The sequence below is a fragment of the Mus musculus genome, chromosome 9 (genome assembly GCF_000001635.26).
Source record: "Mus musculus strain C57BL/6J chromosome 9, GRCm38.p6 C57BL/6J".
Lineage (NCBI taxonomy): Eukaryota > Metazoa > Chordata > Mammalia > Rodentia > Muridae > Mus > Mus musculus.
Genome location: NC_000075.6, coordinates 112,180,000 through 112,204,243, shown reverse-complemented (window position 1 = coordinate 112,204,243; position 24,244 = coordinate 112,180,000). Strand labels below are relative to the sequence as shown.

The following is a 24,244-nucleotide window of genomic DNA, read 5'->3' as shown; positions in this document are numbered from 1 at the left end:
TCTACTCCCACCAAAGATTGGCTTCGAATGGTTACAGGTGTCACATGCCACTATGGGCTCTGCTAGAAACTTGGTTTTCATCTGTGTCTTACAGAAGGAAGTAAGCTTAAAAAAATCATCAAGTCTTTGGCTTAGCCCACTCCAATTAGCAGTCATTCTTGGCTCAGTCTCCAGTGTACTTGCATTGTTCTGACTTTAATATTTATTCCAAGCACAAAAATCTATTTTATGTTAATTTAAATGATTACTTAATAAGTATGAACATTCTTTTGGCATTTCATTAAAATCTTAGTTTGCATATAAGGTGTTTTCCATTCGTTTTTTTTCTTTAACAATTATTTAAAACATCATGTCCTATTAACAAGATTTCTTTTCTGGCACATTTGATTCTATGCACTAACACTTCACTTTTAGCTTCATTGGCATTTCTTTGCATTGTGCTAGAATTTCTTTTCCTTGTTTTGTAGGCTCTGTGTGTTTTGTGCACATCGGTGTACATAAGCACAGATACAGGGGTTACAAGTGTGCACCACCCTACCTGGACTATTTACATGGGCTCCTGGCCTTGCAAACCAAGCATTGCAAACCAACTAAGCCATCCCTTCAGCCCTGTCCTGATTTTCTTAGTATTTAGCTTTATTCCTATGTAAAGTATCAAATTTTACAAAACAAAACTAGTTGCATTTACTTATGTAGTGTTGGTAGTGATAATGATCATGGGTAACTATTGGTTTGGAAATAGAATAGCAATGGCTTTATTCTACAGTTAAACTTAATAATCCCATAGATAAATTCATCTGTTAATTTGCCAAGCCATGACTGAAGGTCAGGCACTCTATTACGTGTTTCAGGATAGCAATAAGGGTAGTCTTTGCTTGAACAGTGATTTCTAGCTGGTTGTGGTGGCTTATTCTGAAATTCCAGCATAGCTGTGAGTTTGAGACCAGCCTGGCAACACAAATTACAAATCATCCTGAGCTACTCTTTGTCTCGAAACCATCAATCCATGCGGGCTAGCATAAGCCACTTGGAAATTCTTCCTGCACCAACAGCAAATGCAGTGACTGTTGGAAGTTGGCTGTTCTCTGCTTTCAGCGCCCTGTGGACGCAGGGGATTGGACTGAGAGAGAAGCATGTGAAATGCCTTGTGTCCAATTAAAGGGCAGTGTGCTCCTTCTGAAATGGGCTTATATTACCTGCCAGTCAAATTTCTAATAACATTTCAGAATAGCATTAACACACATCTCACAAATGATACACTTGGAAAGTTAACTATGGCACACACCTCTTAAAAGCATGAACACACCCTGGCTTAAAAACAAAAGCCACGCAAAACAGGCCTTAATGGGATGGGTTTCTGGCTTTGGTGTACCTGGACCAGGACCTGAGCCAGCTCTGGCAAGTTAAATATCACTTGCAATACTCCGTTCTTAAAGAAGCTTGAAGTCAGGAAAAGGAAACTAGAAATTTCTCTCAGGAGGGAATGGCCATGCCTCTCCCTGCAATGTCCTTACCTTTCTTCATTCGAAACTGTCGTTTTGTTTTTGTCCTTTGGAGTGAGACAGTGTCTTAAATACAAAGAGATGATGTATTTTTAGGAGAGAAAAGGAAACTAAGAATCTAAGACTCTGTTCAAGGAAAACTGAACATGCTGCTTGCTTATAAATTTTGTACCTGCCGCATCCTTTATTTATATCCTAGGTGTGACATTTATGGCTAAAAAGGGGGGCTATATTAAAATGTCCAAAGGCTACACAGACAAAGATAATTAACATAGCTTCAACAGGTCACTTAAATTCTTCTCTGGTGTTATTTCAAGACAAAGGCAACTGTGTCATTATCTTTAAAAATCGACCAGAGAGATGAAAAACATCAATTGTTTTAAGATGAAGATGATGATAAAAAAAAGCAGAATACAGTTACTCTTGATTGTTATGTGATGATTCTGAAAAGAAAATGTCTGAGAAGCTTGTGAGATGACTCAAAGGGTAAAAGCAACTACAAGGCAAGCAAGAGGATCAGAGTTCAAACCTTTAGCACCCGTTTGATAATCAAACCCAGCATGGCTGCAGGCCAGTGTGCCTGACATCCCAGAGCTATTGCAGAGGGAAGGCAGAGATGGTGAGATTAGTTTTCCTTGTTAAATGCCAGGCTAGCACCAGGACATTAGGCATTGTTCTCTAGCCTCTTTCAATATACACAAGAGTGTGTATGTGTGTGTGTGTGTGTTCAGTAGTATGTGCATGTGTGTGAATGTGAGCACATACACACACACACACACACTCACACTGACACACGCGCGCACACACAAACATGCATCACACACATATGGAAATGTTGCATCATAATATCTTACAAAAGGAAGCATCCTAAATTTTCTAACACATCTGTTTGTCTTGTCATGAAGAGAAAACAGGCTTATACAGTGAGTTTTGCTGAATAAGGGTACTTTAAAAAAATTGTCTAGTAAATACATCACTAATGGGTTTATGGATGGAGGTTACAGCAGGCACTGTATACACAAATGACACCATTTGTCCTTAGTTCTGCAAAGTAACCTTGTGTTTGGTGCCTTGGGGATCTGGTGACTCCCTAGTAGTACCTATAGAAGGTGTACTCCTCTGGTGGCTTGTCATTTTTCTTCTGGTGCTGCTGAGGCACTGGTGTTCAGAGGAATCTTGGTGTGACACTCACATCAGCAGGCATGCCCAACTTCCACAGTGAGGAAAGTCAGAGCTCAGTGACCCATGACAACAGTGGCCAGGACATAATCATCTCCAAGGACAGTTTTAGATTACATAAGATTTCAGATACCTGAGGTCTGCCACATGTATGTTTGCAAATAGCCAGGATTCAGATTTCTCGAAAATTGTGTGCAGATCCAAATATTTAAAATTAGGATTCCAATAATGGCTTATGAGGCTATGTAAAGAAGCTTAAAAATTCTTCAGCACTTTTAGATTCAAATTGCTTCCCTTGTCGTCATGGAGAATCCTATTATGTTCTTTGTTTCTCTCCCACGTTGATCTCTTCATTAGTAATAAGTGCATAATCTACAGTGCTGGACACATGCTCCTATATCCCATATTTTAATAGCTCTACGGAAATGGCATTCCTACATCGCTTCTTATCTATAATTGTGAACAGTGTCCTTTCTGCTCGGTGGTAGTGATAAGGCCCACCAGCTTTCTTTTTTGTCATAATTTTTAATCTTCATAAAAATTACATTTGGGGACTGGGGATATGTTCTGTCAGTAAAGTGCTTATGGTATACGGCCAAGTACCTAACTCCAGATGCCAGCATCTCTGTAGAAAGCCACATGTGGTAATCCATTCCTGTAACAACAATGCTGGGAGGTGGTTGAGACTGACAGATCCCTAGGGCTCCCTGGCTAGACGGTCAGCCGAATTGGTGAGCTATGGGTTCAGTGAGAGACCCTGTTTCAAAAGGTAATGTATGGAGGTCAAGAGGAAGGCACCTGATACCTGATATTCACCCTTGGAACATATGCACACCAACACTTTACATGTGCACACATATGCACGTGTACACTAACACACACACACACACACACACACAAAGAAAAGACTAACAAAATTTAACAGTATTTTTTTTTAATTAATACCCGTAGGTGGTCTGGACCTCACAGAGATCTACTGGCCTCTGCCTGTAGAGATTAAAGAAGTGTCTGGCTACAGAGTTCCATCACAAATTCACCATCTAAATGTTCTTTATTCTACTTCTCTGTCTTAATTCCACAAGTGAGGTCTGCCAACTGCCCTTCCTGCTCCCTTCCTTGGATCCTTCACCTCCTTCATCTCATTATCATTTTTCTCCCTCGTCACGTGCCCTTCCCTAAATTCAGACTTTGCCCCTTTCGGTTACAATACAGTAAGTCACAAAAAAGGCTCCACCTTGGAAAACCACAGAGGACACTGACTTCTCCAAGTTTATCTATGCTTAAAATTGCCAAGGTTTTTTTTTTTTTTTTTTCAAATAAGCTCATAGTTCCAAAATTGAGCCATGTATATCCTTTAAGATTGACAGATCACTCGGAGATGTGTCTCTCTGTATAGTCCAACCCTGGAACTTTCCATTGCTGTAGCCTGTCTATAAGGACTTTCAAACTTTAAAAATGGTGCCATCCCCTGAGCCTGTGGAGTGTGCACGACCTAATGTGGTGGGATGCCAGGTGCTCAGTCCCTACTAGAGCGGCCGGGAAGTCTCGCCTTGCTGCGGGGATTCCGTATTGTGTCTGCTGGGTTTAAGAGCAAGGCTGCACATCAGAGCTATGATAGAATGAGGCAGATACACATATTTCTTTATGAGATCTTGGTTTTCACAAGGCTTATCAGCAGTTTACTTCTGTTGAACTCTTTGAAAATGCACACACACACACACACACACACACACACACACATATATATACACACACACACACCCTATAACTACTGAATCCGTTCATGCCACATGTATGAACAGATATTAGTCCCTTCCAAGCCTTTAGAGTGTGCACAACTATGATTGCATGCCCTCAAATATTCACCCTCAGCATCCCAGAATCCCTGAACACATCTTAACACTTCCATCAACAGTCCTTTAAACATTTAGCCATAACCTTGGCACCAAGATTTTCGATAAAAGGTCTGAACTTGAGACCCATGAGGCCCCTGGCTGGGATTTGTTATGACTGGTTGAGATCACTCACCTACGACAGAAATAAAAATAATTCTGATAAAAGAAAGAATGAATTTTTCATAAGGTGATCGAACTTGAAGAGCAGCTAATCAGCCATCCCCCAAATCGGAGATGCTTGCAGGAGGCTCCCTCATTCATTCAGATCAAAACTCAAAATCCATACAGAGAAGTCAGTTCGGGCAGGCTGTGGGCAGGAGTCTAAAAAAAAGGATACTTTGAAATTCTAATTTTGTGGTGTCATTAACTTAATTAACCAGTGTTGATTGTTCTATGTGCTGTTGGATGCTCACACCAGTTCAAGTTGGTGTAGAGACCACAGGTTGACATTGACTATCTTCCACAATTACCTCTCCATCTTTTTTAGCTTTGAGACAGGGTCTCTTACTAGACCTGGAACTAATAGATTTGGATAGCCTGCTTAGCCAGCAAGACTGCAGAACCTGCAAGTCTGTGCCCGATGCTCCTGACCCAGTGCTGGAGTTATAAACGTTTTCCACCATGCCTGGCTTTTGTGTCGGTGTCAAGGTTCTGAACTGAGATCCTTACTGCCCATGCTTGGCTCTGTGCTCTTGGTAGAAGGCAAGCATGCAGTATAGTATTTGGCAGTAAGAATCAGGCATTTGGGGGAGCAGTGTCTACTCTTAGAGGGATATTTCTTCTAAGAAACTGAAAATAACATTTTTTTTAAGTCCTAATTTCAAAGAAGCTGCATGCCACAAAAGCTCTAGCCTAGTCTTTCACTGCCCAAGGCCAGGCTAACCTTGTGCTTTTGGGTCTTGTCCTGACCCTGGCCAGTTCCTTCATCCAGAGCAGAATGAGAGCCAGCTTCCCCCGTGTCTTTAGTAACAGGTCACGCTAGCCGGTTTGAAAGGCTTCCAGAGCTTGTAGAATCTGTCCTTTCCTAAAGTCACTAGCATTGCATTATTTAGTTTACGGTGTGGAGAATAGCCAAGAGCAAACTTCCATTTTCCCACACTGCACCTTGTCAGGGTAGAGTGTGGGAGCTGGCAGGAAACAGTGCACATATTTCCCCATACAACTGCATCGGGTTTGAATGCCAGCAACTCTTAAGGCAAGAACATGTGCTTCAACAGAATTACATAAAATCGGGCTTGGGGAATGGAATGAATGAAGACATCACACTCAGCCTCGAGCCTTGTGATTACAGTGCAGATACTGAGTGACAAGAAGCAAACCAGCTTCTAGTAGAGAATGACAAACCAAATTTTCCCCATGTAAGACCTTCTAATCAGGGTATCCAGGGTATCATGTCCAAGGAAGGCTGCAGTGTCCAGGTACTAACAAAGCCTAATCAATACACACAGCGCTACATCCGAAGAAGAAGGAAATTACCTTTGTTTTGTTTTTTGTTTTTAATCAGACCTTGGGCACATGGAGGTAATCCTTATTCTTCTCCACTAGGGTTCTGCAGATTTCTTGAAATTATTTTCTGTACAGGGCTATATCTATTTACCCTATCAGCCAAATGTATCAGCTGTGGTCCTGGTGAGTGTAAACCAACAGTTGGAGAAAATGCTGCTCAGAGGCCCTCCTGTCCAGGGAACTTAGAGTCCAGTGGTCACATTTGTCGTTGGAGCATTTTTTTTATTAAAATACTTATACTTAAAGCACAAGATAAACACAAGAAAAATCCTTAATGATGTAGAAAAAGAACTTATAGACACTCTTCTACGTATCTACAGCCACAATATATGCCTATGTCCCACCAGAATGTTGACATGACGGTCGCCATCTGAATACACAGGACCCTCCTGGCCAGATGAATCCTAGAGCAGTCAGAACAGTTACTACAGCATCCCCTAACCTTTTTCTGCGAGAACTCAGGATCTTGAACTGAACCTTTTTTTTTTCCTTTGGTATATCCATGGCCATTCTGAGCTAGCTCCCTTATGGCTCTCCTGCAGAGACCATCTGAATAGGTCTCTAGAGGTTTAACCATGTTGGGAGCAAATTTCCAACACAATGGTGCTGTCCAATAGAATAAAGTTAAATAAACAAAACCAGTCAATGCCAAGTACATCCGTGTATCTTGAATTTCAAGTGGCACCTTCTTGCTGAATGTCTTATAGAATGAGAAGTAATAACTGTTAATATGTTTTACTATAATTTATGAATACTTATTTCTAGAAAATATTTTGATTCTAATATAGTGTCTTGTACATTTTAATGATCAAGAATATATTGTTATCGGGGCTGGAGAGATGGCTCAGTGGTTAAGAGCACTGACTGTTCTTTCAGAGGTCCTGGGTTCAATTCCCAGCAACCACATGGTGGCTCACAAACATCTGTAATGAGATCTGATGCCCTCCTCTGGTGTCTGAAGACAGCAACAGTATACTCATATACATGAAATAAATAAATAAATAAATAAATAAATAAATAAATAAATTTTTTAAAAGAATATACTGTTATCAATGTGGAATGTTAGTCAATATTGTAATGTGTGATATAGAGAAAAGGGGAAAATTACACCGAGAAAAGAAGGTTTCTTATCTCCCATGCTCTTATTTGCCTCAAACCTGCAGGTTGCTTTCTTATTTGTTCAGTGGCCCCCTGCAAGTGTGCACCATCTCTTCCTTCTTCTGGTATCCTATTCCAGGGCCATAGAGTGCCCCACATAGTGAGTTCTTAAGAAATGCATTTCAATTCTTTTTTAATGCAGTGTCTGACACTACAGAGGTTTTCAGACCATGCATTCACAGATCCAGAAGCACGCCTTGGCTTTGCCTCTGAGCGCCTTCTAGCAATTTATTGCTTAAACTCCTTAAGTTGCTTCTCAGGTATCTGAGAGTGACCAGAGGTCCTCACTTTCAGGTGTGGGAGGCCTAAACCTGGCCCAAGCTGCCTGTCCATCACTGACAATGCTCCGGAAATTTAGAGCCTTGCTTTATTTACTAAGTGGACACTTATTTGTGCCAGGCACTGTCCCTGGGATTGGGATTAATGCAGAGGTAGACAAGGCAGGTACAAATCTGTGACTGTCGTCATCTTACATAACAGTGGGATGAGAGTGATTTGATGCCTTCATTCAGATTCTGAAATTTGCTACAGAGTGATCATGTTGGGGCTCCCGAGGGATCCACAGGGTAATGGGTCATCAAGTCACTTGGATTAACACTAAGGAGACTTCTTAGCAACACAGGTTATTTTCTGCATGGAGGCTGACAAAAATAGATGGGGTTGATGTGAGGATAAATTAAGCAACTGTGAGACTCAGTCTCAATCGATCATGTTGTAAACACTTAATCAAAGGTAGTTGTCCTGCTGGTGCGGATACTGAATTGTTTGCAAACAATTTTCTATGTGTCTGGGAAGGTGGCTCAGTGGTGGAAGTGCTTGCCATGCAAACGTGAGGACAAGAGTTCCAATTCTGAGAAGCCATGTTAGTGCCAGGGGGATATCCTGGCCCCTTTGCAATTCCAGTCCTCAGGATCATGGGTCCTGCACACACACATGCATGCATACATACATGCATATATGCCACATACACATAAGAAATAAAACATTTTTGACTAACTTTCAAAATGCTAACACAAAGCTTAGTCCAGAGCAGCCTCTATGACCAGAAAGGCCATTTGTATGTACAGAAATTTAGGAGCTCTTTGTGGAGAGAGAGAGAGAGAGAGAGAGAGAGAGAGAGAGAGAGAGAGAGAGAGAGAGAGAGAGAGAAAACACTTTAGAAAGTGGTTCTCAGCTGGTGGGCCACAACCTCTTTGGAGTTCATATAGCAGATACCCTGCATATCAGATCTCTACATTAAGATTCATAACTAACAAACTATGTTAAAGGGTCACAGCATCAGGGAGGTTGGCAACCACTGCTCTAGAGCCACACGGCTTCTCTTCACTTCAGGAAGATGCCCTTCCATTTCCAAGCTTCTGGGGAAACGTCATTACCTTTGCCTTGGGGCTGGGGACTAGGATAGGTAGCAAAGTCACTTTTGCTGGTATTAATTCTGCAAATGGGATATTGAGGCGGGACCTGTTCATCTGTGAGAAAGAATGCTAAGTATCGCCGTTGCAAAAACAAGACTTCATGCTAATGGAGTTCTATGTCTTCTAACCAGGACTGGGGTCATTTCAAAACCCCAGCAAATAACAGCTCCCTGTGGTGTCCTTGACTTTGCTCATGTTGTAGAAGTCTCTCTTCCTTTCTTCCTTTTAATGCTGCAAATGCTAAGCTCCCACTCTGGTACCCAGAACTACATCACATGGACCAGACTTCATTGTTCTGAAGTGACAGGTGCTTTTTGTACTTCTTGTAGGAATGCAGGAGAAAAGAGTTCATGTCAAATATGCTGATGATTGTTAAAATTAATGTTCCTTTTAAAATGTCTTTTCTCTTTGTGATGGTGAATTTCATATTTTGAACCCTTTAAGCCAGGATGAAAGATACAGGTTTTTATAATAAATCTTCACTCCAAGACAAAGTATCTCCAATATAAGAAATAGAAAAAAAGTTTTTGTCTTAGCCTCTACCTAAAGGGGTTTATTTTAAATAATATCTGGATCTGAACTTGGATCTATGAACTATGCAGGATTGTCACTTCTGGTCACCATCATTCCTTCCCATTCTACGATGATTGATGGTTAGTATAGAGCAGTGGTTCTTGACCGGAGGGTCACGACCCCTTTTGACAACCCTCTATCACCAAAAATATTTACATTATGATCCATGACAGGAGCAAAATTACAGTCATGAAGTAGAAACAAAACTAATTTTATGGTTGGGGTCACAACAACATGAGGGACTGTATTAAAGGGTCACAGTGTTAGGAAAGTTGAGACCTATCAGTGTGGATCACTATACTGTGACACTGAGAAAACTCAAGATATATTCAGATCCAACCTGAAGACATAACTGATATATATATATATATATATATATATATAACTGATATATATATAATATAACTGATATATATATTCCAGAAAGGTTATGTGGTAGCATTAGACATATCTTTAGAATTTTTTTTATGTTTACATAGAAGAATAGCATATCACAGAAGCCTGAGTTCCTAGCATTTTGCTTTAAGATTAGGTTGGTAATCATTTCTAGATGGTGCATGTGGCCTGCCAATATGAATTCTGATTAATGTTTACTTTTAATGTCTTTCTGAAAACCCTAAGCCTATTTTATCTGGATATCAGGTAGACATATGATTTCCTGCATGTTGATGCTCAAGAGATGGCTTATTGCATAAGTGTTTGTTATGTAAACATGATGACCTACTTTAAAGTCCCAGCACCCACTTAAAAAGCTGTATGTGGTCCAGGTTCACCCCTGTAATCCCAGTGGTGTGGGAGGCAGAGAGTAGAATATTGCTGGAGATTGCTGGCTGCTATCCTAGTTCCAAGTTGAGTGGGAGACCCTGTCTCAAAAGAACAAGAATTGAGAGAGATAGAATGGGATTCCAGGCATTCTGTTCTGGCTTCCACACATACATAGGCATGTCCATCTATTCATTATATGTAGACAAACATGGAATACATATACCATATTTATACACCACAGACATGTAGAGAGAGAGAGAGAGAGAGAGAGAGAGAGAGAGAGAGAGAGAGAGAGAGAGAAGAAGAGAGAAAGAGAGGAGAGAGAACAAGAGAGAGAGAGAGAGAAGAGAGAGAAAGAAGAAGAGAGAAAGAGAGGAGAGAGAATGAGAGAGAGGAGAGAGAGGGGAGAGACATTAATTAGGGTATTTTGATGCCTGTGATATATGGCTTCCAGGGCTGTCAGAGAAAGACAGAGTAGAATCTTTGACCCAACCATGCTTGTGAGCTTGGGACCAAAATAATGGAAGAGACTGTTATTATCAGGAGTTGAGATTCAAGTGTCCGTGTGATGTTGAGTAGCTCATTTATTAGGCAGAACATAGTGACCCAGTGAACATACCTGATCATCATGTCCAGTGAATGAGTTGTTTTGATTGGGTAAATACGGCTTACATTGCTATGGCAGCCAGCAGTCTAGGAACGAGAGTGATTGACAAGATCTCTGACACCCCAGGCAAAATGATTGACGTTAGCACAGCTCTGTTACAGTGTGGTGGAGGGTCCTGTCTAAGCCTCTGGATTTGCTGTCTGTTAGATGTGCTTTTCAGTGGCTTTGTTGCTCTCTGAATTATGTAATCTTTTAAAGTTTGCACTTGCTTGGAAATCAATGAACCAATGCGTCTATGGTTACACACTCCTCTTTGAACGATGTTAGAAATACGAGGTAATGGAGGTGAGATGGCTCAGCTTGTAAAGGTGCTTGCTGCCACATCTGGTGACCTCACTTTGATTCCCAGAACCAACAAGATTGAAGGGGAGTACTGACTCTCTGTGGCTGTCCTCTGACATCAACACAGGTGCCGTTGTCTGTTGTCTCTACTTTAACACATACACATAAACAAATGAAGGAATGAATGATCAAATTGTAGTAACCAGTATGAAAGTTGAGGCCATTTGAATAAATTTTTGGGCTAGACAATGGTCTGTCAGTCAAACTGAACTCAGGCGCAATGCTTTCAAAGTCCAGCTCCTTTCAATAGATTGGGGCTAATAATCACCTTTAACTGAAATTAAAACAAACAAATATAAAACAATGGGTCAGAGATGTAAGAAAGCAACCAATGAGTTGTTTTGCCCCATCCCGCTCTAACTGCCATTCCTGAGAGTCAATGTTTGCCCTGTTTGGAGGAGAAGAGAATTGCAGAGCTGTCTTTTATTAGAAGTAGTGCCGGTTCCCCATGGTGGGCAATAGTATGTTCTAATTTCTCTCTATTTTTGTGATAGAAGACTAGGCCACACAACACCATGACCAAGAAACAAGCTGGGGAGGAAAGGGTTTAGTCAGCTTGCAAAATTCACAGTGCTGTTCATCATTAAAAGAAGTTAGGACAGGAGCTCAACAGGGCAGAAACTTGGAAGCAGGAACTGATTGCAGAGGTCATGGAGGGGTGCTGCTTACTGGCTTGCTTTACCATATGGCTTGCATCCTTACTAGAACCCAGGACTACTGGCCATGGGATTGTACCACTCACCATGGGCTGGGCCCTCCCCCATTGATCACTATTTGAGAAAATGCTCCACAGCTGGACCTTATGGAGGCATTTCCTCAACTGAGGCACTTTCCTCACTGAAGACTTCAGCTTGTGTCAAGTTGCCACACAAAACCAGCCAGGATGGAGACTATCATCAGTAAAAGTTAGGCAGATGCTCAAGGCAGGAACCTGGAGGGAGGAGCAGAAGCAGAGACATGGTAGAACTTTTGCTTGCTGGCTTCTCTCTGTAAAATTGGCTTGTTCCATTTGCTTTCTTATGCAATTGAGGACCACCTGCCTGGGGTGGTATTGCCTATAGTGGGCTGGGTCAATTATTAATCAAGAAAATGCCCCCAAAGACTTGCCTGCAGGTCCATCTGATAACAATTTCCCAATTGACATGCCCCATTCCCAGATGACTCTAACTTGTGTCAAATTGACAACAATAACAACAGCAGCAGCAGCAGCAAACTGACCAGCATAGCACACACAACCCGCCCCCATACACTGATGCTGGCAGATTCTGTAACTCTCACATACCCCTAACCAGTCTCTCTCATCAGTATCCACATTGCATTAAGACATCGAAAGCCTTTCTTACCATGATGCTATGGCTGAGGTAATGGGGATGATGTAATTTACAAGTCCCAGTCAGTGCAGGTTACATCACAGAACTGTTTTGTACAGGTTTGTCAAAGATACCTGAGGAAACTTGGAAAGGCGGCGTGCCAGCTTTCTCTCTTGTGCTTGCATATTCTGCCTTTGATCTTTTGGGATGTATAGCAACTTGCTTATTGTTTACCCATGTCATATTCAGAAAGGTACAGAATAAAATTTCCAAGGGAAGTCACATTATTTGACCTGAATGTCAGGTTTCGTAGCTTATCTTTAGACATAGTGAAACCTTGGAAAAAGCTTGTTTTATGTGAAAGGTAAACTCTCAATACTTGACTTTTCTCCCCTGGATGTTTCGATGACAAAAGGTGTCCCCTCCTTTTTAAACATTCATTTGCCCACAGGGCTACATTTTAGTCCCCAATGCTTTACCATCTACTTCTTCATCTGCTAGGTGTACACGACCACCCATGGACACAGACCTATACATATGATGTCATCTTATGAAAAAAAAACTTAATTAAAAACTAGGTTTCTATAAAAAATAAAGTAAAATAAATTCTTGCAAAAAGGATATTGGTAGAATATTTTAGTTTCCTAAAATTTGTGTATTTTTTTTTAGATGTAGAAGTGCCTCCTAAGGTTACTTTCCAAATGTTTTACTATCAGTTTTTCTCATTCGCACGCAAACAAGCATCTTAAAATATTTGTGTGTTTTGCCTCACAACAAAGAAAAAAAAAAGTTTATCTAAAGGACTAAGTTCCTGGTCTAGGGCCTTTTACACATATATTAAAACTTAAATCTTTCTTTGGGAAGCTAAATTTATGAAACAACTTCACACCCTTTTGTTCACCCTTAAGAAGATTTCAGACTTGCTGAAGTCACTTACATATGCAGAGCTTGTGCCTTGCCATTGCTACCCCCAGTTTTATCAAGAGCTTTCCTTCCAAAATATAGCCTTCTTTATACTTGATTTGCGATGCTAAAAATCTTCGAGGAACATCAGCCAATTGAGTCTTCGGCGTCTGAATCATATTTTAGATTGTCTGAATTTCTGCTTTACACAGGAAACCAACAAATCACTACTGCCCCTTCAAAATGCAACTAACCTTCTGCCAAAGGGAGAAACCATTCAGTTGTCCTGATGAGTGACATCTGACTGTGCTATCTTACTCATGGGAGAAACCATTCAGTTGTCCCCTCTGACTATGTTCTGACTGTGTTGTCTTGCCATAAAATATTTGCGCAAGTTTAGCACCGGTGTGCTAACTTCTCACATATTGTGAAGGGGTGACTAATGAAGTGAGCATCTCGACTTGCAGACAGAATCCATCTTTAATCTCCCATTTAGACAGAAAAAGGAAGAGCCTACTGGAATCTGAGTCAAATGCTACATGACCCACAGTGATTCGGGTATGTAACTCATAGATATGTACAATAGGTCACGTGCAAGTTCTTGGTGGGAACCAAAGGCAGGGTGCACATAAGCTTTGAGTTGCATGACTTTTTTACACACCTCTTTGTCTCCTCCTTACAATCCTAATTACTATCATTTTTATCCTAAAGCAAGGTGAAGACATAGGAAGCCACATTAAGATCAGGTGAAATGGTCACCACTTTATTGATATCTTCTCTATAAACTGGCTAAGAGCATTGTATCAGTTTTCTGTAGATTCATTATCCTGATAGGTTCTCCTAAGGCATCCTTCCAAATTCAAGATTGAAGTCATATTTCTGGGACTCTGAGATGGCTCAGCTGATAAAGGTGCCCATGGCAATCCTGACAATCAGAGCTCAGTCCTCAGGTCACACGTGGTGGAAGGAAAGAACACCAAGCTGCCCTCTGATTGCCACTCAGGTGCTGTGGCACATGCATATTCATATGCACACATGCACATAAAAGTTATTGAATGTAAAATAATAATGACGGTCATAAAGGAACCCCAGCATCTTGCCTTTTGTGTGCTATGTACACTAAATATATTATATAATAAAAGTTTCTCCCTTTCTGTGCTCTTATTGCATAAATTAAAATTGGATGACCAAATTTATTAACAGGATTTTGCCAAGAAAAATATACTCATTAGATATAATTTGGTTCTTGATTAAAAAAAAAAAAAAAAAAAAAAAACAAGAGAACTTGGACCCGATCTGCATGAAATGGCAGTGCAGGAGCGGGGTTCGCTTGGCGAGCAGAAAGCTGGAGTAGGGCTGGTTCCTGGCGTTGCTTCCTCAGCAAAGAGAACAATTTTAATCAGTTACAAAAATATTTGCGATCCATATGCTCCTCTCTGTTCACTCCCATATGCCCACATTCTCTTTTATCTTGGGAAAGATGATGACTTCATGATTCAGCCGTGTAAGAATAATACCTCGCTGACTTTAGAGTTCAGTTCTATTTCAAAACATGTCCTGGTAATTACGCACACACACAGATCCAGGCTGTTAGCACTTGGGTAGTTACGTGAATATGAGTTTGTTCTGTCTTCTGGGGAATATATATTCTTATATCCTCCTACTGAAGCCAGGCTATGTATCTGAGGCTTCAATTTGAAACTCCATTGTCACTGGCCTTTTGGATTAAATGCCCCTGTGCAACTGTGAGGGTAAGAAAATGAGACAAAGGCCTATAAAAAAAATCACAATAAATTCATTCACCTTGGGAAAAAGAAAACAGCACAAAAAGCCACTTGGTAACTTTATGTAACCGGAGAGCTTATTCTAGCGACACAGGCTACATTGATCCTTTTCTTAATTTTTTTTTTCATTTTATTTAATTAAATTGGCCATCTACCATGGTAGCCATGGTACAAAGAACCAGAATAGAAAAATAAAAATGACTGTCAATCCATGATCTCTTTTGTCTGAGATGTGTGCTTGCCTATCCCAATAGCTCTGTGGTTTCTAACAAAAGGTGAACGTTTTTAAAGCATGTTGTCTGTCAGCATAAAAGATGAATAACTATGAAATTATTGATGGGATTCATGGTTGTATTTTCAACAGTTGTTTTCCACTGCACAACAAATGGCTTTGTAACCCAATATGCTGTTAACAGAGCCATTGCCAAAACTGAGAGGAATCAGCCAGGCCCATCTAGTCTAGTAGGGAGGGATGGCAAAGAGAAAGGCTTTCCAGCCTTCGGAGCAGTAGTTACATGTAGTTAGTGTTTTGCGGGCAATAGGACCCAAGAGGTGTGTCTTCCTCTGTCAGTGTCTGTGCCCCCCACCACCTCCGAGAGACTGAGCATTTGGGTTTGCTTTTGGCAAACGCTCTCAGGATCCCGACTCTGTTTGCATCCAAGCTGTCTGTGTGGCTGCTCCTGTAGGAGTTTCGAGAAAAGAAAGTGTACATTAGAGCCTGGATTGTTTGCAAGGGGCTCGGAGTGTGCCAATCTGTTGCTTGCTGCGACAGTGATTCTTTGCTGTCACACGGAATGCTCAGCTGGCAGAGTTGTCCCTGCGGGGAAGGAAGGAGGGCTGTGGAGAGATTGTTCACCGGGAAGCGGGGATATTAGGGATGCTTTGCACACTGCCTGCGAAGTGAAGGGTGCTCTTTCAGCTGAGCCAGTGTGAAAGTTTTCTGCTGTCTTCTCCCTCTTTCAAACTTTACAGACAAGGCCTCATTAACCCCAAACCTGTTCATATATTGCATGAAGGTCTCTCACAAAAGACTCATAGATGTAGATTTAAAGGATATCGCACCCTCCTATAATTTGGACAAAGGCTTTGATTTAGAAATAAAAAAGGCAAACCTTTGCCATGTAGGTGATTTTGATTCTTATTGAAGCAAACACACAAACTTGTGTGTGTGTGTGTGTTTTTAATACAAAGTGCGAGATTTCACTAAAAAAGGTTAAAATTGAAGTGAGTAATCTTCGGTGCATAATTCAGTTGTTAATTTTAGCTCCTTGCGTGGGTGCCGCTCTGACTTGAACAGCCGGCTGTAGCCTTCATTGGAGAAGAAGCCGGCAGCTTGGGACAGGTGGAGCTGGAGCAAGCTGGGAGCGAGATTTGCTGGAAGCTGGTCATTAGTATTAGAAACCCAGTCTTACTTACTGTGTGCTTCTCCGGACGGCCACGACGATTGCCACAATGATTTACTGTTCTTCTTCTTTCAGGTTGTCGACCATGTGTCAAGCTGTGTAAGGAAACTGCCTCGAGATGGACACTCTGGACTGCTAATGGGGACATGGGACGGCAGTTACCTCTGATCACTTGCGTGGATTCTCCCGGAACAGAACGACAGAAGCCGCCAGTCATTCGCCCAGATCTACAGCTGGAATTCTGTGCTGAAGGTAAAGCATTTGGGGGGGTGGGGGGCTGCAGCTCATCTGTATTTTACTGACATTCTTCTTTCATGACCATACCTGTCTGCAGAGACCAACCCTCAGAGTCAGGACCTGTCTGTCTCTCGGGTATTCGAACTCAGTTTGCTCACTCTGTTTAATTATTGTTTGTTTGGTTTTGTTGTTGTTGTTGTTGTTGCTTGGTTGGTTGGTTGGTTTTGTTTTAAGCACTCTGAAAATTGAGTCAGGGCAACAGAAGTTCTTTGTCTCCTCACCCTACTGACTGCTGAGGCAAAGCAAACTGGGAGAATACAACTTTTGTTTTGTTAAGGACACATGCTGGGTAAAGCCCTGGTAGAAGACATTTGCCTAAAGGCGGCAGAACTTAAAACCTCCCCAAACTTAAAAGCCGCAAATTTACCAACTCAAACCTCTGCCTCCTTCGGGAAAACTTTTCCCTTCCACAATCCCACAATCCTCTGCCAAATAAATAGGTCCGTGTCCTTGTTAGATTTTGTTACAGGCCATCTGTCCTGTCACGGTGGGTTTCAGCAAATCCGAAATCAAGTTGGCCATGGTGTGGATTTGTTCCATGATTGCCACTTCCAGCAGAGAATAAAGTTCCTAAAATAGTGCCTGGTAATGCTGCCGCACTCACAGAGACAATGGACTACTACTCTGTCAGAGGCCCCTGTAATGACCAGGATGGGACAGGGACTGGTGGCGAAGCTTGTGAAGGAAAGGACCTTCCAAGCTGCAGCTGCTCCACTCCCACCCCTCTCTCATCTGATGGCCCCTTCCCCTTCTTCCTTCTCTGCTTCTCAGTTTTTCCTTTTTCCTCCCTCCGTCTTCCATCTTCCCTCCCTTCATTTCCGCATACACGAACAGGAAATAAATAAGTGAATGATAAGGGATCTGTGAGCACATCAGAGAGAAAGAGGTGCCAGAGATTTTTAAGGAGGTTAAAGGGGGTGGGGGTGGGGCAGGAACAATAACGGAATTGAAGTCTAAAAAGCCACTTCCTGTCTGTAGAGCAGTGTGCTCTGAACGTGGAGTGGCAGGGGGCAGCAGCATTTATCATTAGTACCACCTGCCAGGCTGCCTCTCCAGAGCTTGCAGCACTGATGCAGCCCAGGTACTGGGCAGGAACAGGAAGCTATGCTGCTGCTGCTGCTGCTTCTGCTGCTGCTGCTGCTGCTGCTGCTGCTGCTGCTGCTGCTGCTGCTGCTGCTGCTGCCATGGCCAGACATAGATCCCGTGTTTATACCAAATCATAACCTTTCCATCTGAGTTTTGTCCCTGAACACAGTGCAGAGTATTCCATGTTGCTGGGTGCTGGGGAGGTGTTTCCATGGTTGCAACTTAAAAAATCATTTTCTGAATTATATCTGAGGTGCTGCCTGCCTATCGATAGGACCTTTCGACTCGGATGTTGGGGGGGGGGGTCACCTGTTGAAGCACTGAGGGACTGTCACCATTTTCTTCTCTCTGTAGTGGGATGTGGGTCCTAACATGGGTGGGAGCTCAGTGTCTCGGCTAAGAGGAGTTGACTCATTTTGACAGAAGGTGTACGCACATGTGCTGATGTGTGCGTGGATGGGCTAAGGCTGAGGTGACGCACCTGCCTCCTGTGTGTGCATTTGCTGCTCAGTATTGTCTTGCTCTGTCCTCTGGAGTGTGTCGCGTCGTCGGTAGGGATGCTGGGCTGTGCCTCTCTGGGTGTGAATTCACAGCGGGGAGGGCATGAGAGAGCTCAAGAATAATTGGAGATCCTTCCCTGCACTGATATCGTTTTTTTTTTTTTTTTTTCTGATACTGTCACCTTTTAGGGTCTAAAAACTCTTTTTAATTTGGATCTGGGAGAATGTCTGAGCAAGGAGGACTGACTCCGACCATACTGGAAGAAGGGCAGACGGAGCCAGAGTCTGCCCCAGAAAATGGCATCCTCAAGTCAGAAAGTCTGGATGAGGAGGAGAAGCTGGAACTGCAGGTGAGCTACAAGGATCTGTCCTTAGACTTCCACCTCTAGGATGTGTCTGAGGTTGCATTAGGAGTTTGGTCGTTAAAGGATTCGGAGATCAAGTTTAAGAATCGACCCCAATTGTTCAGGTTTTTCTTCTTCCTCCTCTTCTTCTTCTTCTCTTCTTCTTCTTCTTCTTCTTCTTCTTCTTCTTCTTCTTCTTCTTCTTCTTCTTCTTCTTCTTCTTCTCCTTCTCCTTCTCCTTCTCCTTCTCCTTCTCCTTCTCCTTCTCCTTCTCCTTCTCCTTCTCCTTCTTTCTCCTTCCTTCTCCTTCCTTCTCCTTCTTTTGGTTTTTCGATCGTTTTGCTTTTTTAAGGATGCCATAAAAGTGCCTTTAGAAACAAATAATAAAGTCATCCAAGGAGCATATTTAATCACTGCATTTGTATACAGGAGCCCAGTGCTCCTTGATAGACTACCTCAAGCTGTGTGTGTAAGGACTTTACAGATGTGGCTTTAGGCTCTTGAAGTCTTGGCACAAATTCCTTATTACATGGAAAGATGGAGAGACAGCTCATACATGTCAAAGCCCTGTATGCTAGTCATCGTAGATGTGTTAAGGTACAAATCTTATTTTCAGGCAAACGGAAACCCAAGAGTCCTCAGCTGAAGAGTCAGAACACAAAGACAAATTGGGGGAAGGGAGTGGGACCTGGAAAGAGCTGGCTGGGGAAGCAGGGGAGAGGCAGTGGAAAGAGCTGGCTGGTGAAAGCAGGGGAGAGGCAGTGGAAAGAGCTGGCTGGGGAAGCAGGAGAGAGGCAGTGGAAAGAGCTGGCTGGTGAAAGCAGGGGAGAGGCAGTGGAAAGAGCTGGCTGGGGAAGCAGGGGAGAGGCAGGATTAACTACAAGGAAGAAAAGATGCGGGTGCAGGGAAGGCACACTGAGCTTGTAAATGCTATCGATTTTCATTGAACTGATTCACAGATGTGTTAGCCATCTCAATGAGCCAACCTTATCAAAAGCCAGTGAACATAGAGTCATCAGAAACTTTCCAGGTTGGTTCTTCATTCCTGGGTTTGCTAGGAGGACAAAGGACTAAAAGTGACAGTGTCGAATGATTGGGACTTAGGCCAGGAGGGTGTTCTGCCTAGTGGCCGTAACATCTTTGCTTCAACCAAGGATATCCCATTATCAACGATAATGACATGTTCCCCTTTGATTTTTCTCTCCCCACCCCTCCTTCTGTCTTTCTCTCCATCTCTTTCTGGTTCTCTGGGTTTTTTTGTTTTTTGTTTTGTTTCTGTTTCTGTTTCTGCTTCTACCATGCAGCGGCGACTGGCGGCTCAGAACCAAGAGAGGAGAAAATCCAAGGTAGGGATCTCCAGGGTCCCAGGGGAGTCAGCACCACAGTTAGAATAAACAATACATTTCCCATCAGAGCTGAAGATGTGCCCATATCTCAGAGGCTGGGGTGGGTCCTGCCTGTCCCATACAAGTTGGCTGTCATGCTCACCTTCTGTCTCATGTGGATGCTTCTGGCTCAGAATCTGAACATCCTTAAGTGTTCCTAATTACAGTAGGAGTTTCTGTGGTGCTTGACCCAATCCACATCCACTGGAGATTTTCTCTTGTTGTTGTTGTTGGCTAAAATTTAGAGCAGACATTTCAATCTTTCAAGTGATCTATACCTGAAAATGAAGAGACGGTGTTGCTCAGTGCTTAGAATGCCTCCGCTGTCGAATCTTCTCCTAATTTAGTTTTAAAGGAAATTTGCCCTGTCAGGGCTTTCTTGTGATGTTTTCAAGAAATGACATTCATTCACCCTTTATGCTTGAGCCAAGATCGTTAAGAACTGTTGCAAGAGTTTTTATGCTGGGCACTGGCTCTCTGATACTTCTCTTTACCCTTTGCACCCAGAAGCATTTAGCACATTATATCCTGGACTGAGAAGTCTGATTTGGGAATATTCATGCAAATAATGTGATCGACCGCCATGCTTTGACAGTCTGAGAATGCTTTCTGCTTTTTTTCCCCCTCCTTAATCTCAATCTGCAGTCAGGAGCAGGCAAAGGGAAGCTGACCAGAAGTCTTGCTGTCTGTGAAGAGTCTTCAGCTAGATCTGGAGGGGAAAGTCACCAGGATCAGGTATAAAAGCTGGTACTAGAAGGGATTGCATGATGACATCTCTGTGTGCATGCTCAGGTATAAACCTGGTATTAGATGGGATTGCATGACGGCAATGCATGGCCACTACTAATTTGACATTATAATGATGTTTTGCGGGAGAAAACAGGAATTGAAGAACGAGCATTTTCTTGCTTCCTCCTGTTTATGAGACATTCTGCATAGTTTAGAAGTTTGGGGCTGGGGACATAACTTAGCAAGTTAACGGCTTGCTACACAAGCAGTTTGGCCTATGTTTAAGCCCTGGAACCCACTCAAAAAATGAACATGGTGCATATACTTGTAATCTCAGCACCAGGGAAATAAAGACAGACAGATTGACTCCTGGGATTCAAGGGCCAGTTGGCTCAAGGCCTAACCAGTGAGTCCCAGGTCCCCGTGAGAGACTGTCTCAAAAATAAATAAATGAATAAATAAATAAATAAATAAATAAAGGCAGATAGCAACCGAGGAGAAACACCTGAGACTGACGTCTGGCTCCACATGCACAGGAACTTGTACTCCCAGATGTACCTCCCACAAATATGCAAATAACCCCCCCACACACTCATACACCCCCACACCCCCACACTCCCCATATCTTGCACAACTAGTTTCAATGTATATCACAGGATATTGCATTTGTTTTTTTCCAGACTCTCTGAGAACTGCAAATGGAAAGGAACTCAAAAGAATTTAGATTAAAACTTAACTTAAAATAAAATAAAATAAAATAAAAATCCAGTAAGCACGGTAGTGCTGGATATCCACCAAGGCTCTCTCTTGATAAGGCTGAACCAAATAGAACCCAAGCATCCTGTCTTTCTGGAGACAGCTTACCTCTCAGCTCCCAAATGAACTTGCCTCTAAGTAAAACACCACTGTTGGCTCCTAGGGGATGTAAGAAGTAGTGTCTAAGCACCCTGGACTGTGGTAAAGTGCCGGAATGGACGTCAGGAGCTTTTTATTTTTATTTTATTTTTTTGACTACTGCAAAAACGGTCCGGAAAAGCATCTGACCTGGTGGCAAATTTGATATTAGCCAGCTGCTACATATCTCCACCCTTATCTTTGATTCCCAAAACTTAAAATTCCAAGAACCTTCACACCCTCTTGTTACTCTTTTTTTTTCCTTTTTAACTATTATATTTATCTGCGTATGGAAAACATAGTCTTGATGCTGAAATTTTGCTTATTTTTCTCAGAGGTCAAAGGCAGCCAAGACAAAAGGCAGATGATCTGTCTGAGCCCAGAGGAAGGGAAATTGATTACAAAATCATTCATTTTTGTTTGGCTTTCTTTGGCTTCTCTTTTATCTTCCCACCCCCCTTTCTGCTTTAATTGAAATCCTGTAATTCTCCTTATGGACACAGAGAACATGGAGAGTGCTTTCTTTAAAAAAGAACCAAAAGAAAAAAAAATCCTTATAGATGTTTGTCCTAGGAGTGTTTCCTTTATTAGTCTCATTTTCTTCACATGCCGTTCATGTGGAGAGGCACAGACAAGCTCTCGTTTGGTAGCCATTACTATGTGTCATAGACAGCCCCCTACCCCCTTTTTTAAAACTTGGGCTCTGAGAAACGTGTGGCTTTCCTTCAGCATTTTATGTGTGCTTCTATTTTTAACGGAGATGGGAAAGGTGGAATGGTGTGAATCCCATGCCTTGTACTGTCAATGTAGATGGGTGGCTTGTGATGTACAGCATCTGACTTGTGGGAAACCCTGTACAGTGCCAGGCTCCGGGAGAAGTAAGGACCCAGTCGTCCCTCACTCCTAATGCCAAGCAGGGGAGGCCAGCCTCTGTAGATTTCATTTGCTCTTTGTCTCTTTTGACAAGGCACAGGAGTCTTGGTAAGAGCCATCTGTGCCATAGCACCCATTTCAGAGGCAGGTCTAGTGGTACCTCCACACAGTGGGTGAAAACGGTGCTTTGTTCCTGCTGGTTCTGAACCCAGAATACAGGATTCATGTTGGAGCAGAGAATTAGGCCCCTCCAGCTTTCTGTGGACTAGCCAAAGAGTGGTGGGAATAGGGGGTTGGCAGAAAACCAACAGACACATATATAATCAACTCACCCGATCTTAAGAATTTATACGCAATGCCTTCACTAGATAACACTGAACACTTAGAAAATGTGTGGACTGACTCCCAGAGAAGTATACAGTACATGGAATGTATTGCTTCCCCCGTGTTTGTATATTCACAGTATTTGGGAAACTGCCTTCATTTTCCTGTGTGGGAAAAGCTTTCTTGTCCCCCATGTTACTTGATCTCAGACCCACACCTGATGGTTCAGTCTGTCTTCGAGTAAAGGAAGCGTGTTTTTTTTTCTAATGTTATAATATTTACTGACCAGTGTGTTACTGCAACTTGAATCATTCTTTTACTGTTGTTGGGTATAAACTTATCCTGTACCAATGTATTTATTAACACTTGTATTTTAATATTGAGCGTATCAATAAAAATATTTAAAAATAACAGATTGTTTTTTACCAATTCTACAGCACTTTTTGTGTATTCTTTCTACACCATATTGTATATTTATGTGTAGAAATATATTTTTTTGAACCTGAGTATAGTATCTGTCAACACACAGCAGCAATTTGTACATTCGGCTACAGTGGGTGTCTTTGGCTTCTGTTTTTGTATATAGGATTTATTGCCAACATGATGACTTTTTTAGATTCCAACTTAGAGAGGGCTGGATGGTTCGTACAGTTTTGAAGAAGAAATGGAACCATTCTCTCATGACCCACGTGCCCACAATTTCTCTATGAGTCTACTGATGGCCTGGCTGTTCCTCAGATACCACCTCAGCTGGAAATGTCCTAGGGATGTCCTGAGAAAGTAAAAGCAAACTCCAGCCTCTAGCTCCTCCTTGAACCCTCACTGACTGCAACAGTTCTCTGTCCCTAATCACTTGAAGAATGACTACAGTAGAATTACAGTCTGATTTGCATATCTTGTATATGTCCACCCCTCCCCCCAAAATAACCCCCCAGGAGTTGGAAAACCCAACTTAGTTAAAAATTTAGGAATGACAGCATGTTTTATCTCCTCTTCCATATCGTGGAAGTTGGAGATCTTTTTTGTTTTGTTTTGCTTTGGTTTGGTTTAGTTTTTGTTTGTTTGTTTTCTCTCACCACCGTGGCAACTTCCCTTCAGCTATCATTTCTAATGGGGGTCCCTCCTCATTGGAAACAAGACTCACCCCCTGACCAATAGTCGCTGAAGCAGTGAGTGTCACTAAGTGGTCTCTCATATACCACACACACAAAGCCAGCCGCAACTTCCCTAAAACATCATGACTCCAATCAACATACACTGCAGAAACTAAAAAAGCCAAACAAAACATCATGTGATGCATTCTGCTCCAAAGAAGCAAATGTGCAATCAAAGTAATGGCTACTGCGTGTCAATCAATATAAGCAGATCAGTTTCCAGGAAAAAAAAAAAAAAAAAAAAAAAAAAAAACAA

The 24,244-nt window shown here is 42.2% G+C and overlaps 1 protein-coding gene across 83 annotated transcripts in view; it reads left to right on the top strand.

Moving 5' to 3' along the window:
• The window catches only part of Arpp21 (cyclic AMP-regulated phosphoprotein, 21), a 171,198-nt gene that overhangs the window by 32,045 nt on the left and 114,909 nt on the right, over positions 1-24,244 (top strand). For 48 of the 83 annotated variants that reach the window (NM_001362010.1, NM_001362030.1, NM_001362022.1 and 45 more), the window contains 4 exons: positions 16,478-16,654; positions 18,475-18,635; positions 19,934-19,975; positions 20,660-20,749. In NM_001362010.1, coding sequence (NP_001348939.1) covers positions 18,510-18,635; positions 19,934-19,975; positions 20,660-20,749 — 258 coding nt within the window. In that variant the 5' untranslated portion in view covers positions 16,478-16,654; positions 18,475-18,509. The other 35 variants (NM_001362000.1, NM_001362001.1, NM_001362002.1 and 32 more) reach the window with 18 other exon arrangements.